Source organism: Phyllostomus discolor, chromosome 9 (genome assembly GCF_004126475.2).
Source record: "Phyllostomus discolor isolate MPI-MPIP mPhyDis1 chromosome 9, mPhyDis1.pri.v3, whole genome shotgun sequence".
Lineage (NCBI taxonomy): Eukaryota > Metazoa > Chordata > Mammalia > Chiroptera > Phyllostomidae > Phyllostomus > Phyllostomus discolor.
In genome coordinates, this window is record NC_040911.2 from 9,210,981 (window position 1) to 9,226,468 (window position 15,488).

At 51.6% G+C, this 15,488-nt stretch overlaps 1 protein-coding gene across 1 annotated transcript in view; it reads right to left on the bottom strand.

The window, feature by feature from the left end:
* Positions 1-624: 624 nt before the first annotated feature.
* Positions 625-15,488, bottom strand: part of CDH20 (cadherin 20) — a 44,575-nt gene continuing 29,711 nt past the window's right edge. Inside the window, exons 8-11 of the mRNA XM_028524492.2 lie at positions 14,278-14,399; positions 10,147-10,264; positions 5,724-5,975; positions 625-2,152 (exon numbers count right to left, since the gene is read on the bottom strand). Of these exons, the coding sequence (XP_028380293.1) occupies positions 1,647-2,152; positions 5,724-5,975; positions 10,147-10,264; positions 14,278-14,399 (998 nt within the window). The 3' untranslated portion in view covers positions 625-1,646. The remainder of the gene's footprint in view (positions 2,153-5,723; positions 5,976-10,146; positions 10,265-14,277; positions 14,400-15,488) is intronic.

A 15,488-nucleotide genomic window follows, 5' to 3' on the forward strand; every position in this document is an offset into this window, starting at 1 on the left:
TTGTATAAAATATCTTTTAGTAATAGGATATCAAAGAAAGAGATCCCTTTGATCACGTAACTATAATGCAATTATTAAGCATCTACTGTATGCAAAGGGCAATATTAGCTACTATGGAGGAAGGAAAGATAAATAATATACAGTCCCAGACTCTGTGAGCTCATTCAGTGCTGATGAGCTGTACATTTCTGGTATACATTTGTCCATGTTTGTTTGTCCATATTTGATTTGCCAGTAGAACAGAGAACAAAGCACAGTGGCCTGTCTCCTCGGTGATTATGTATTAAGCCCTCTCCCAAAATGGAAAATATGGGCAAAATTCACCATTGTGTTGTCAATGTTCTCAAATCAGCTTTTGCTCTTTTCAGAGCTGGGGGAACAATGGTCGTGAAAAGCGTAACAGTTTGAACCACGGCTGTTCACGTGCTCAGTGACTTAAAGAGAAGGCACAGCCTCATCCTTCTTTGCTGCTGGCTCTGCCTCATGGACCAGCTCCAGCCCCAAGCATCTGCGGCCAGGCCAGGATCACAGAGCCACCTTCTACCTGCTCAGGAATTGAAAGCATTAGCAACAGACTCTCCCTTCTATTTAACTTTTATTAAAAGAAGTGCTAGGGTACTGAGCTGCAGTACATCATATTTATTACCAAAATTATTAACAAATATACAAAACTTATACATGTGATTCTCTTACATCCATTTATCCTCTATAATACTGGTTTTTGTTCAAGTAGGTTATCTACAGTATGTAAACATCCCTTGGATTGACCTCACACAGATTAGGAAAGCCCTCTAACCCATGCTTTTATCAGATACTTCTTTTTATTTGGCTTTCATGTGTAGCATCTAATCTTCACATTTGGCACGTGGAAGAGACATCTACAGTGCAAAAGAGGCAGGTTCTCTGGCTTCCTTCTGAACGAGTTCGCAGGGGCACAGTGAAAGCGCCGCGAGAACAAGAGCACTCCAAGCTCGTGGAGCTCCGTCAGTTGTAATGCCAGCAGCTGCAGGTTCAGCCGCTGAACTTGAGCGCAGCGTCCATGCCTCTTCCTTCTCCCACCCCGCCCATCCATCCCCCATGCAAGGCCATTTGCCCTCACTCGGTCTCAAAAGGGTTAAAAGAAATTCCATCCATCCTAGGATGAGTGGGTTGATTTCACCGAATCACATTTTTTTTTCCAGCGTTCTTTTGTGTGGGTTGGTTTATTCGGTTTGATGCGCCAGCAAAACTCTTAATTGGAGAATGAAATAAAATAAAAAAGAATCTGAGAGTAGACCTTGCTGTCCGCTTTCAATCGTCACCCTAAGATCAGAGCCTCTTTGTGGTGGAAAAGTGACAAAGGCCTTGGTGAAAGGCAAAGAAAAGCCGAGCTGGCCGTACTTCACCTTGGACTCCAAGCCTTTGAATACAGTGTGTCCCGAAAGTGAAAAAGAAAAAAAAAGATAATGGGAGATTCTGCCCGCTTCTTCTTGTGTTTCCGTAATCCAACCAAGTAGTAAAGCTGATCCAGAGAGAACTCTGCTCTTCTGCTCCCCGCTTCTCACTCTCCAGCACAGTATTGCTCGTGGGGTCAGCGGCGGCACCTCGTCCGCGAAGCATCCTCCCGGAACGTCGGGGTTCAGGGTTTTGGCGCGCGGGGGCCTCCGTCACCAGAGGGGTGCCGGCCCTTCCGCCGCCCCGTAGAGCTCGGCCAGCTTCCGGAAGCGGGGACCCCAGTCTGTTAGGAAGTCGAAGCTCTGCTCCGAGTCCGACGTGGCCGACTGCAGGGAGCTCAGCGACCCGGCCACCGAGCCGTCCCCCTCGAACATGTACGTCTGCAGGGAGTCGAAGGGAGGGGCCCACAGGTCCATGTCCGCCTCGTAGAGCTTGGCCAGCACGTAGCTGTGCACGGTGCTGCTGACGGCGCACGGCTGCGGCACGCGGCGGGAGAGGCTCTCGATCTCCGGCAGCATGTCCTGCCGCGTCTTGGGGCCGCCCGCCGCCTGCGCCTCCCGCGGGTTCCACAGGGCCGCGATGTCGAAGGCCTCCGTGTCCTCCTCGCCGCCGCCCTCGTCGTCGTAGCGGACGATGTTCTCGTGGATGTTCTCGTCGTCGTCGATGGTGTACGGCTGCTTCCGGTGCCTCCGCATGGACAGGATGAGCAGCACCAGCACTGCGGGGGGAGGAGAGCACAGGAAGCTGACCCGGGAGCCCCGCCGCGCGCCCAGCTCCGTGACCCCGAGACAGCCTCGATCGACCCCCGGTAGGGCGAGTTTCTGGGCGGGGAGCTCGGAGGCAGCGTGGGGGTGTTTTCAACCGCGGGCCCTGCTTGGTTCTCACCGGTTCGGCCGGGTTGGGTTGCGAGTGCGGGCAAGTGAAGCCCTGTGGGTTCTCCAGGCGGCTCAATGGGACGTCGCGTGGAACGTGTCATTGCATCAGCCTGCCGCTTTGAAAGCGAGTGCGGGTGCGTACACCCCGCCACCCCATACGAAATCCCGACCACAAAGCCGGGGCGCCGTGGCCTGCCCCGAGTGCAGGCTGAGGATCACAGCACGTCTTCCAATTCTGTAAGAGGGATCTAAGTTTCTCTTACTGTAATGTGGCATTTTATTATGTAAATGGTATCCTGCCTTCCTGCATTGGCAGCGTAGTAGGATCCTGCTCTGTAACTATCATGTATTAGGGCGCTTGCATAAAGATTCATATGCTAAGTGTCAGTCAGAAGCCTCAGTCTTTTTATGTCTCCTCCAGAAAAGAGAGCGTAAATGACTGCTCTTGTCCCACAAAGTCAGTTCTGCTGAAGAGCCTTCGGTTAGTTGGAGACGGGGTCGTGACTTTCTAGACCCAACAGTGTTTACGAAGGACGGGGAATGAGCAGTGACATTGTATATAGTTCATCGTGGTGTCAGAGAAGCACCACCTGGTTAGGTCTGGGCTTGCAGGTTTGGATAAAATTTTATCCCAATAAATAGCTACATATTTTTTTTCAGGATGTGTTCCCTGAGGTTTAAAGGAGAGCTAGACAAGATCACATTGAACTGTTTGTCTCGGGGACGGAAAATGGTTTCCAGGAGGTGTGTTGAAGTTTTAGCTGGAGAACTGCTATTGATTATGTTGTAGATGGGTGTTGTTACAGCTGGTGAGCAGGGACAGCCTGACTGCACTGCAGAATGAGACCCCAGCTTATCCAGGGGGAACATGGGGTACGGTCAGATGCCCAGTAAAGTAATGGATGGACTTAAAAAACTAATAATAATGCTTTTTGAATGTAGAATGTGCTTTTTGGCAATTGCATTTAATGATGTTAATACCAAATATTTCCCCAAAGAGAGTATGAGTGACAAAAACACACAGAGGAAACAATTATATACTCTCCTGTATTTTCTTGGTGTGCAAAAAGAGAACTCACGGACTGCAGGACTGTGGGACTTCAGAGCAAAGTGCCAACAGGCTCCAAGGGCATGGAGGCTCGAACTGGGCGTCGGAGGCTGGGGTGTGATGTGGGTGGACGCAGACAGCAGAAGTGGGGTTCTAAGTGAACCAGCTTTTTGTGGGGTTCAGTAAATAGTTACTAAACTTGGTATTTTTTAGGCAGGTGCTAGTCCGTGGGGAGACAATGTGGAATGTGAGGACTGCTGTTATACACCAGCATCTCAGGAAAAAGTCTGGCAGTGAGAAAGCCTGTCATGGGGTTACAGGTGTTGCAAAGGGAATGCAGGGCAGGGCAAGTTCGTTCTTCCTAAGGGCCTGGGAAAACCTTCACACCGGTGATGCCGGGATGTCATTTCACTAGAAAACACTAGGAGGAACACGGGGAAAGTCTCCGAGTATCTGCTGGAAGGAATTCTGATGTGATGAAGAGTTAGGCAGTTCATGGGGCTGGTCTATTTCTTGAAAAATGCAGATTGCTGCATATTTATTTTTTAATCTGATTCCCCGAGTGTCCATAATCAGATTTAAACAGCAAGTATTGCAAAATCAGGTTTGGGAGAAGATTTGGGATTATTAATCCCAGCTCCTGTTCAGCCAAAAGCCTTCCCTGACAGAAGAGAATTGGTTCTGGGGATGTTTATTCTTTAGGAACTCCAGGCACAGCCTATGAGCTGTGCCGGTGAGCGTTTTCTAGGAACTAGATACCTACTGGAGACGTGAAATAAAAAAGAAGAATCCCACACAGTCAAAGTTACTGTTTACTTAATTGTCCACAAAATGTAGTACTTTGTTGACAAGTGAACTTCAGTTTAACGTTACTCACGTTTGTGAGTTATATTTCATGCGGGAAGTGCATTCCTGGAAATAAGAGTGCCTAAAACTGGGAGGGTTTCACGACAGCTCTGCTCGGGCTAGCTCCCGACAAGGTGTTTGTTCTCTGCAATTCAGAGACAAGGCAGAATGGGTGTGGGAGGTACAATAAATTGCCTCTCGCACACCACTGCCAACTTGAGAGCTTCTCCGCTCCAGACTCGTTAAATCAGTCTTTCTTTAATGACAGCACCTCTGCTCTGGGCCCAGGGTGAACCTAAAACGTGGGCGTTTTCCTAAGAGCCAGTTTCATCCAAGGCCTCTTGCCAGTTATCCTGTTAGGCACCCAAGGCCTCCCAGCGCCACCTTATGGGCACTCGGGGAATTGCAGGGAGGTTTTCTTCGCTGCTGCCGGCAGGGACCAGAAACAGGACAGTTCCCTGTGACTCCCGGCTGCTTCCCCCTTCCCTCTCGTAGAGTGCGGGGACTTCTTTCGTGTGGGATGACGTTACTATCTATTAAGTCTGCTTTTCTCTCAGTAAGATATGTATGCTAAGAACTATATATGTGTGGGGACATGTGTACATACATGTTCTTGGTTTCAGGACTTGGTTTAAGTGTTCCACTGCATGTTTTTGAGTGTGGAGGTCAAAAACAGTCACACGAATGGCCTTCTGTACAGGGGAGCTGGGTGGCCGCCGTGAGTGTGACGTGAGGTGAGGGAGAAAGGACCCTCCCCCAGTAGTGCGACCCCACGGGCCTGTGGGCACATCTTTTCGCCTCACCAGCAGAGGCGACCGACCCTGTTTGGTCACTGACCCTGTTTGGTCACCGCTCCTCGGCGGATGGCCGCAGTGCCTGGGAAGGGAGCTAACGCCCAGACAGCTCCTTTTCCCAGAGAGCCCTGTGCTTGTGCTCCATCTGCTCTTCCAGACCTCTGTCCCCAGGTCTCCTTCTGGGGACACCGTTCCTCAGCACCCTGTTTAAAACGGCACCTACCCCGTCTCCTGACCCTCAGAACGCCCAGTCCCTTGTCCTTTCTCTCTAACACTTGCCACCCACAGAATCTGGGGTGAACGCTTAGGAGAAGAGCTGTACCTTTCAGATACAGGGGTGCCCCGTGTGGGGCCTGCCTGCATTTCAGGCCTGGCTGTCTGCGGCATTCTGTCCTTAGGCCTGTCACTGCCTCCTTGTGATGTAACTGGCACTTATCTGAACAAAGGGTTAGAGGAGGTGATCATCGTGTCTTGTCCAAAACGGTCATTTTGGTTCTGGGGTGTCGGAAGGCACTGCTGTGTCCCGCAGTAAGCTCTGTGAAAGCTGGGACATCTGCTTGTTAGCCCCAGCACCCGCAGTAGTTCCCGGGCCTGCAGTCGATGCCTGCAGTGAGCATGGCTCACTGAACCAGCTCTGAACAGCTGTGCCGGGACAGCGACTGAGTGGTAATTTAAGTAAGTAAGCCTTTGCAGGACCCACAGAATGGAAGGGGGCCACCTACTCACCCAAGAGGACAAAGATGCAGGCCAGGATGGCGATGAGGGCACCCCGGCTCAGAGTGACCGGGAGCATGTAGGCCTCAGGGCTGCAGGACAGGACGTGGCCGCCGTCGTCGCAGCTGCACACCTGGATGGTCAGCGTGCCCGTGCTGCTCAGCACCGGCTGCCCGTTGTCCGCTATCAGGATGGGCAGGTAGAAGACACTCTGCTCCTGCTGCCGGAAGCCGGACCTCCTGGTTAGGACGCGGGCCGTGTTATCTGAAGGAGACGGGGTTCCAGGGTGGACAAGGGGGAGAGGAGAGTGAGAGGGAAGGAGAAAATGGAAGACACAGCAAGTGAATTGGTCTCTTGGATTGAGGACAGTTCCGGGGCAGGCACGCTCGGGGTGTTTGTGGGACGGAGAGAAGGAGGTCGGACACTCGCTGCAGGCCTTCAGCTGCAGCCTGTGTGGATCGGCATCTGGATGCAGAAACCGAGATTTTACTTGCTTCTGGGCAAAACCCCGAGGCCTAGGGAGAGAAACCCTTTTTGAGATTATGTCTTTCCCTGGGTGACATAGATCGCCCAGGGCAAACTGTCAGACTTCAGATCTGACTGAAATGTCCCTGGGAAAGCTTGACAGAACGGAGCAGTCAGTGGTGCCCTGTGGGCCCCGGCAGCTCTCCGAGGCCGGGCCCTTGCTGCCTGCAGGAGAAGGACGCCGAGGAGCCCCCGTTTCCGTGGCAGATTGCTTATTTCTGCCGCTTGGACTGGAATTCATGTCTTCTGCTGTTTTCTCTATGCCTCTGAAACGCCGTCATCAGCCTTGTGCTCTCAGCAGAATCCACTCATTCAGCAGAGGCTCGTTTGAAATCCTCTAATCACGTGACACACCCTGTGATTTCTCCCTGTTTGGTGGTCTGAGTTCAAGGAGTCGATGTGAACTTGGTGAAAACCCCTTCCTGATCAGCAGTACTGGTTTTTTCCCCTCCAGTTTTAAAAGGGATTAGCAAAATTATTTGTTGTTTCCCCAAAGCGTGTGTGCCTGCATGTGTATTTGTATTACACTTGCCTATTGTGATGTTTTGGGGTCTTCTGTTTTTTTAATCTGTGTTTTCAAGTTTCCCTGAGTGGGTTTGAGTTGTAAATCAGAGATATTTTTGCAAAGCTCAGATCACTTTCGGCAGAGGAAAAGTTTGAGAGATATGGTAGGACGCAGAAGCAGTGACTCTCAAAGCAACTGTCACCACGGAGAGTCCTCTGGATGTGTTTCACACTTCACAGGGAAGAGTCTACAACTTCACACAAAATTCTGAGAGTCCAACAAAGTAAATGTTATTAATATCAATATTAACATTTCTGGTTCTCCTTCCCTTCTTGGACATACGTAATAAAGGATTATACTTTTCTACCCTTTTGAATTTGGACAGTTCACATGATGAAAAATGAGCACAAAGTCCTTCATGTCACTTCTAGGCAGAACCACGTGACAGCTGGTGTGTGGTTCTCTGAGCTCTGCTGTGGTGTGGTGCTAGGAAGGGGTATTTGGGGTGAAGACTCGGACAGCCTGGGGCTCTGAGCCGCACATGGACAGGTAGCTCTCCTGGGTCAGACCCTCTACCAGCTTTCTGTGAGCAAGACGTGAACTTTGGTTGTGTTAAGTCACTGAGATTTCTGTATCATTTGTTTCTGCAGCATAACCTGGCCTATACTGACTAATACATTCCCTCTTAATTAAATTTTGCACCTTCTCCTCCCCGGCTTTTTCATGGTAGCAGCTGTTGTTCACTGAGGTCTGTGTGTCAAGTGCTTCAACTTTACATGCAGCACTTCATTTAATTTTTACAACAATTTGGTGATAATCTCTCCCTTTTACAATGAGAGAGTTAACCTAGGGAGATGATGTAATTTGGTCAAAGTCACTAACTTAGTAGCAGAGCTGGGATTTGAACTCTGTTCTCTCTGATTCCAAAGTTACACTCCTGCCATTGTACTATGTAAAAGTTTATTTAGTTCAGTGACATTAGCTGAAAATTATTCAGCTAATGGAAATCCCTTCCTGCTTTGATACAGGCCTTTCCTCTTATTTGCAGATAAAGACAGCAACTGGTTGCCAACCTGGGATTGTATTCTTATCTCCACCTACCACACAGCCCACTCAGTTTTCTGTTTCCCAGATTTAATTGCTAAATACTGTTAGTTCCGTTTCACAGTTTTAATTTTGTTTTTCAGAAACGGAAATCTTTTTTGTTTTCCAGTTCGATTGAGTCCAGGTCCTAAGAAAGTCTGACCAGAGCCGAATTTTGTGAAAGTGTTACTCCTGCCGCACATCATGTGTTTCTTGACCTCGGAATTATTTAAGATGAAAAAAAAAAAAAAGGTCGGAGCATCATGTTGCCGAGTCTGCTCCTGGAAGGGGTCTGGGCTATAACAGTCACAGAATTTTTGTTGGATACGATAACCAGGGGTTTAGTAACCAATTTGGAAAAAGTATTTGTTTCCGAGGTGACACACAACATTTTTCTTCTTTTTTTTTCTTTTTTTTTGATGTGGCTAAAACAGGCCCCAATTTCCAGTCCCAATCTTAATGTTTACCCACTGGTTTGTTTCCTTTCCTTGTACACCAGATCGGACTATAAAAATCAGAGGGATTAGTCACTTCCTTCAAACCTTATAGAACTATTATAAGTACCAAGTAAAGCAAAGTACGGGGAAACGCATTTGGAATGGTCAAGTGCCGTGCACACACAGTACTTTCCATAAGGCTTTGGGCGGTAGAGGAAAGCAGGGCCTCACTGGAGACAGGGTGTGTTCTGCTGTGTTCACAGAAGGGTGTCAGGTTTTGGGCACGGGAGGGGGGCCTGGCAGGAGACCTGCCCCGTCGGGTGTGGACTGGCTTTTCCATGAGCCTCAGGAAAGGCTGCTCGTGGGGTGCGTGGTCACGAGGAGACCAAGAGCTCGTTCCTCCCACTGAGCACGTGTCAGCTCCCACCGTGGAAAACCTCCCGAGAGAGGGGTCGCTTCTTCTTCGAGTCCTCGCGTTCTGGTGGCCCGTCCCTCTACGGCTTTGGCTCCGTGAACCGGTGCCCAGACTGGCCTTTCAGGAATCTGCAGCGCCTCGCTGCACGCCGTTCCTGACAAGTGCCCGAGTGAAGGAGCAGAGCAACCCAGCTGAGGGTCGGGAGGAACGGTGTCCTGGGCTGCTTCCCCCGGGGGTCCGCTGTGAGGCCGGTCCCGAGGGGCCGGGCCCCTTTGCAGGAGGGGCTCCCTTGTAGAGCGTGTGAGCGAACAGTTCAGAGTTTGACCTGGTGGAAACACCCCGGTATTTAATTGCAGTCGTTCTGTTGTTACAGTTTATATTACCTTTCCCTCCAAAGTTGCCATAGCGATTTTTGGTAACGTGTAGAAGATTAGAGGCATGACTTGGAAGAGTGCTTCCACTTAGAAGAACACAGGTTTGATACTCTGAACGTTTAATAACAGAATCCATCACGTGGGGTGGAATTAGTTCTTTAAGTCTCAGATAATTGCTGTTTGAGACCAAGGCCGGGCATGCCTAATCACAACTGTTTGTTAGCCTTTGTTTAGATTGTGATAAACTGCCGATTTGTATCGTAGAATGGGAGTGAAAAGAGGCCCCGCAGACCTCCCGCCTCAAGTCGACAGCTGGTGGGCGGCAGAGTTAGTGACAGAAGGGGCCCACCCGACAGACCTGTGTTACTTCTCATTGGTTCTGACCTTTCTTCGAGCAGGATCTGGCCAGAGAACAGGAGCCCCTCCGCTTCCCCTCGGCAGACAGGGGAGGGTCTGCTAGGCGCGGAAACCCACGGGGGTCTGGTGCTCGTTGGAGAGGAAGGTCTGGAACTCCACTCCCGCGGGGCTGTGGCGGGCAGGGAGCCCTTGCTGGGGCAGGGAAGCCCCGGGGGTGTCTGTCTACAGTAATAAAGTTGTCGCAGCACCGAAACCACTCTTTGCGGCCCGTATTTGCCCTTTGCCGCCTCGGTTATGTCGCCTTTGCCTCCTGTTTGCTCTGGGAGCTTTCTGCTGCTTCCCTCTCTGATCCTTGCTTAGAAGTGTCCCCTCAGGTTTCCCTCTTTATCTCGCCCAGTTTCCATCATCTTTCTCAGCGTCTTCCCGTAGTTACAGACGGACAAACACCGCTGCCGTCTCGGCGCCAAGGCAGGTCTTTGCCTGCATGCCTTACAGGGCATCTGGGCAGAGCCCGCTCTCAACCTGCGTGGACTGACTGGGGGAAGGTTTCAGAATCAGCAGGGGGTGTCCTTTGTCTCTGACGTTCTGAAAGAAAACTTGGAAAGACACTGCAAATTAGCATCAATGTGTTCCCTGCTAGTAAAGAGCAGGCGGATTTTGACACTCAGTGGGATAATCCTGAGTATCTAGCCCAAACTGTGGAAAAGCGTTGGCAGCCAGCATACACCCGATTGATTACCTTGATTGTCCCTCAGGGTGAAGTTGGGGTTGTTGGCGGCCTCGGGAGCCAAGCTGTAGTGGAAGTGCTGACCGCTGCGTGGCTCATCGTGGTCCACCGCGCTCACCGTCTGGATCAGCTGAGGGGGGAGGGACATGGGCTCAGGTGAGCTGGAGCCAGAGGAAGAAGCTTCGGGGCCCAGTGGCATCCCCAACCCTGAAATCTGACTGCAGGCTACTTGACCCAGCAGGAAGGGTGCCCTGACACCTACCTGGGAGATCCCCATGCGGTCCTGCAAGTCGGGTCAGGGCTTCGTTTTGGTTCTTTGTTGGGCCTGACCATGTTCACGTCACAGGGTGAGTGTTATCTGAATACCCCGGGTGTCAGACATCCGCATAACATACTCTCTCACCGACGCCCGCGGTTTCCAGGCAGTCTCAGTAGGAGAGTCTGGATAAGTGAACCCTGGGGTGCTGCAGGGTTCTGCTTGGCCCCCACTTTTTCATCCTCTCACGCCACCGGTTTAACCCCAGGGTGGGGTTCGTGTTTCAGGGTCAGGTGGTCATCTTTGAGAGGTCCCTGTTTAAGCATGACCAGCACCTAGAGGGCACATGGGCCGTGTCAGGTGAACGGGTCACAGGGCGGTCAGTCTGTTGGCAGGAAGGGCGCTGGGCAAGGGGCAGAGCGCAGGTCCGCCGGGGGGGGGTGGGTGCAGGGCAGACCAGGGCCAGAAGCAGGTCGGGGGGCTGCGGAGAGGAGGAGGCGGGTGCCGCCTTCTGGAGCTCCTCCGGCCCAGACTTGGCCTTTTCCCCAGTGCTTTCCGAGTAGTTAGCTGCCTCCTGGGTGTGAAGCCCACGATGACAAGCTTGTACGAGAGCGGTGTGAGATACACCGTTCTGTGTGTCCGCCTCTCTGTCGACCCACAGCACACGCTCCTCCACCCCTGCGGGGCCTGGCCCCGTGGACGCGACGTCCTGCTGTTGAAAGCCAGGGTGGCAGCCAGACAGCACAGGTCGGCTGGGCCCAGGTGGGCTTGCTTGGTCTTTACTTCTTCAAAGGTTGAGGGAGCTAGTGCCTCCCTCACAGTATCTGAGGACTACGTAACAGGGGAAGCCCCAGCAAGGGGACTGGTGCACAGTGCGCCGCTCAGATCCCCCTTCAGTGAAGGACTCGGGGCCCCAGCCCTCACCTGTCTGTCCCTTTGGAGGTTGCCTCAGTTGCTGACAGCCACCTGCCCCCGGTCCCCACAAGCTTCCGGCACGACCCACACCCAGCGACCGATGGCAGCAGTGCGAAGGCCAGGCCAACCCGTCTCAACTTGGGCAAACTCAAGTTCCAGAGCGCTGCAAGGTCATCCGAGGCTGCCAGTGGGCCTGCTCTGCAGCTGGACTTCTCCTGTTGCCCAGTCCTGCAGAAGTCCTTCCCTGCTGCAGGCTTTGGCCCGGGGACACTCCTGAATAGGCATCTTACATTGGAGCGCCATCTCAGGATGTGCCTCCTGGCGAACCAGCTGGCAGCTGGCCTCTGTGGAATAAAATTGGGGGGTGGTGCTGCACTGAAGGGGAGGGTCAGGGGGGCTCTGAAGGTAAACTGGCCCCGCAGTCTCGCCTGGCGCCAGTGCTGCGCACACACCGGGGTCACCCTGCTGCCCCGTCCCTGCCGAGACAAGTCCTGCACCTTCCATCTGGCCTGCAGTGCCGCACAGACTTGCTGATGCGTGTTATAAATGGGTGCTTTTGCTGGTTAACGTTGTCGGAAAGTCATTTCAGAGCATCAGACCTGTGAAACTGCATATACAGGTGAGCGGGGGCCTGAGACACAGGGCTGGGTGGCTACGGGGCTTTGCAGAAAGCTTGAGCAAAGACCCTGCCCCGCTGAGTGAGGCCAGGAGCACCCTGTGGCTCATAGTATGTTAGATCCCCCTCCACCCCTCGAAACGGGGCGTGCCCTCCCTCACAGGGCTGCAGAACAGGAGGGGCCGCATTCTGGGGGGTTGGCAGCCCCTCACCGCCTCCCTCGGCCTGGAGTGCACACACATGTCTCCCGTCTCTGTGCCCCTGCACGCGGCTGCCAACGGCCAGCTGAAGCAGCACTGCATCTGTGACTGAGAATGCAGGCGACGAGCCACGAGTCTGTCCTATTTGTCGTCTTTAGCCCAAGATGACCCAAGTCCTGCCCTTCGGTTTTGGTTCTGGGACACGCTCTGAAGATTTTCAGAAGCACCAGCTCAAGGGATACGCCTGGTCACCTGTAGGACTCGGCCTCCCCGGGTTAGACTCCCTGGGCACTGCCGTCAGCCCTGTGCCTGCCCAGCCGGTGGGTGTGCGCCCCCTCCCGGTGAGCAGCGGCGAGGGCGGCCCGTGGGGAAACCAGCGGACGACCTCGGTGAGGCCGAGGGCAGCCTGGAAGCTTCTACTGTGCTACTTCGCACTCTCTTTATATTATAGGTAAGAAATTAGCCTCTTGCCATGTCGTGGTGTCAAGTATTATATATTCGCCATATTATAACCTTGTCCTATACTATAAAGCAGTATTTTGTTATTCTATTTTATAATCCATTGTCATAATATAAAACAAAAAGTATTAAGATAAAGGCCCAAACCCCCTCACTCAAACCCACCCATGCATAGTAGCTCTTGCTATTTTTGTGTCTTGTCTCTCGATCTTGGTTCATACAGACATAATTTTACATCGCTTCAGCATGCCCACATAGTTTTTATACCTCCTTTCTTATAATAACACGGACCATTTCTTATGCTATAAAGTCTTCACTGTAACTTTTATGAGCTGCGTAAAATTTCAGGTCTTTCTAGACCAGAAATTCAGTGGATGTGGAAGTAGAATTACCCCAGACTTGTTTTAAAAACTTCAGGAGTGCGGTAGACCATTGCACAGAGTTTCAGGAGTCAATGGCTGAGATGATTTATTTCAGAATGTCTACAGGACACCCTCCCACCCCGGAGGACGGGAAGCCGTCTTAACAAACACACTGACTCGGCAGAATGGGAAAGGCGTGGTGGGTCGGTCTGCGCTGAGCTCGGGGTTGTGCAGACACGGCCTCCGTGCAGCAGGGTGCTGGAGGTGGCGGTGCAGGCGAGTGGGAGGAGAGAGAACCAGAACCACGTCCCAGCGGAAGGCCTGGGTTGCCAAAGCCTGCGTTCTCGCCTCGGAGACATGCATGTCACAGACTCAAAACTTGCATATTAAAACTGTCCTGACCCGTTTGCACCCCACCCCCAGGATCCATGGGGCCACAGCGTGTACCCCAGGGAAACGGGGCTGTGAGGGAGTCTGCTGGGCTAGAAGTCGGGGAGGAGCGCGTCTTACAAGGCGGGCACAGACGGGTGGACGTGGTGGCCTGCAGTCTGAGGTGTGGACGGGTGGGGCCAGGGTGGACGACTGCCCTGTCCAGATGTCGCCGCACGGCCACTCCGAGCAGGGTTTTGGATGTTTCTCAGTTGATCAACCAAATATTCATTTAGGTTTAAGAGTGGACTTTAAAGAATATACAGTTTTTTTTTTCTGAGAGTTAGAGAACTAAGGTTACGTCAAATAAGTAGAAATTTTTTCCTCCAGATTAATTTTTTTCTCTCAAAATGTACCTGGCATCAGCAGCACGGATAAAAGGGGTGTTTAAGTGAGGAAGGAGTGAGGGTAGGTAATTCTAGGTCACAAAACATTCTGAGAATCCAGCAGGCAGTCCCTAAACTACGTATCTGTTGCCAGAAGTTAAGAATGGGGGGTAGGAAGACATAAGAATAAAACTTCCCCTGCTGCAAATGTTTTCAGGGATCAGTGCTAAACTGAGGAATAGAGGGGATTGTTCTTTCTTTTGATCTTCAAGGGGTCTCCCTTGCAGGGCCCAGCGCGTGCTATTCAAGTTGGTTCTCCGCAGTTCAGTTGCACGGTGGGCGGATCGCTTGCTGCAGGCTAGCTGGCGGATCAGACTGTCATCGAAGCATTCTTTTGGTCATGAAATGTGATAGAGACCCCAGATAGTTGTCTTAACAAATAAACTGTTGCAACGCGACATACAGAAGGAGCTGGGCACACCGGAGCCTAAATCTCTTCGATGGCAGGTTTGGCTACCCGTGATGGTCCTGCCAGCACTGGGGGAGCTCACCAAGGTGTGTGCCTCGCAGGCAGCCTTACCTGCCCCGACTTGGCGTTCTCACAGACGAAGGCTTCGTAGAACCCGGGGAACTCGGGAGCGTTGTCGTTCACGTCCAGGACCCGGACTGTGACAGAAGCGCTTCCGACCTGGGAAGGGTTGTCTGCAGAGAGCACAGGGGAGAGCGAGGGTGAGGTTTCAGAGGAACGGGTGACGCAGGCGGCGGTGGCCGCTGTGTTACCTGGAGGGGTGTGGCCGGGTCGCAGCAGCGTGGGGAGGAGCAGGTGTGTGTCTGAGGGTGCACGTGCTGTCAGGATGAGGCGAAGGGCCAGACTTGACGGGGAGCAGGCATCAAAGGATGAGTGTTGAAAAGAGGGTTTGAAGGTCTCCCTAAGCTCTCACACTTCAGGTTCCAGAATGAAGGAGGTCAGTTCTGTGTGTGGGGCTCGAAAATAGCCCGTTTATTATAGGAGGCGTACTGTGTGGCTTAGGTTTATTCCTGCGAAACCTTTTGTGCTTGGGATTGTTTCCAGAAGGTTTCAAGCTGTTAACAGGAACACGGATGACTGCACCCAGGGACTCGGGGGTCATCGCAGGACCACACACACCGCATGCACCCCTGTCTTTGGCTGGGGCAGGAGAAGTTACTCGCCACTCACAGGGAGATGTCTTTTTAGTTTGATTTTTGCTTGGGGTTGCCACACACAGACAGTTTCACAGCCCCGGCAGTCCCCCTCCTGTCTTTCCTGTTTTAGTCACCATCCCAAGAAGACAGAGTAGAAATTATAAGATGCACCAATTATTCTTAGTAAATAAATTTAGTAAATCAGAATGCCTTATTCTTCTGGTTCATTTTTCCTTTCTCAAAAATACTTAGGCTCTACTGTGTTTCCCTCGTAAATATTTTTATTGCTTGGTTAAAAAATTTAAATTTTATTTTAACAGTGGATTTGTTGATTTTTGTATGTGCCCTGACAAGGGATTGAACCCGCAACCTTAGCATATGGGGATGATGCTCTAACCAACTGAGCTACCTGGCCAGGGCTAGTTAATTCTGATTTTTAAATAATATTGCAGTAGACATTTTGGTATATAAATTTTTGTTGATATCTATTGTTATTTCCTTAAGATAATTATTAGAGGTACAATTCTTGAGAAAAAGTATGAATATTGTGGAGAATCATAATGCAGAAGATTAATTGCCAAACTGCCCCTCTGAATAGCTGTACGTACTTCGGCCAGTACGTTAGGG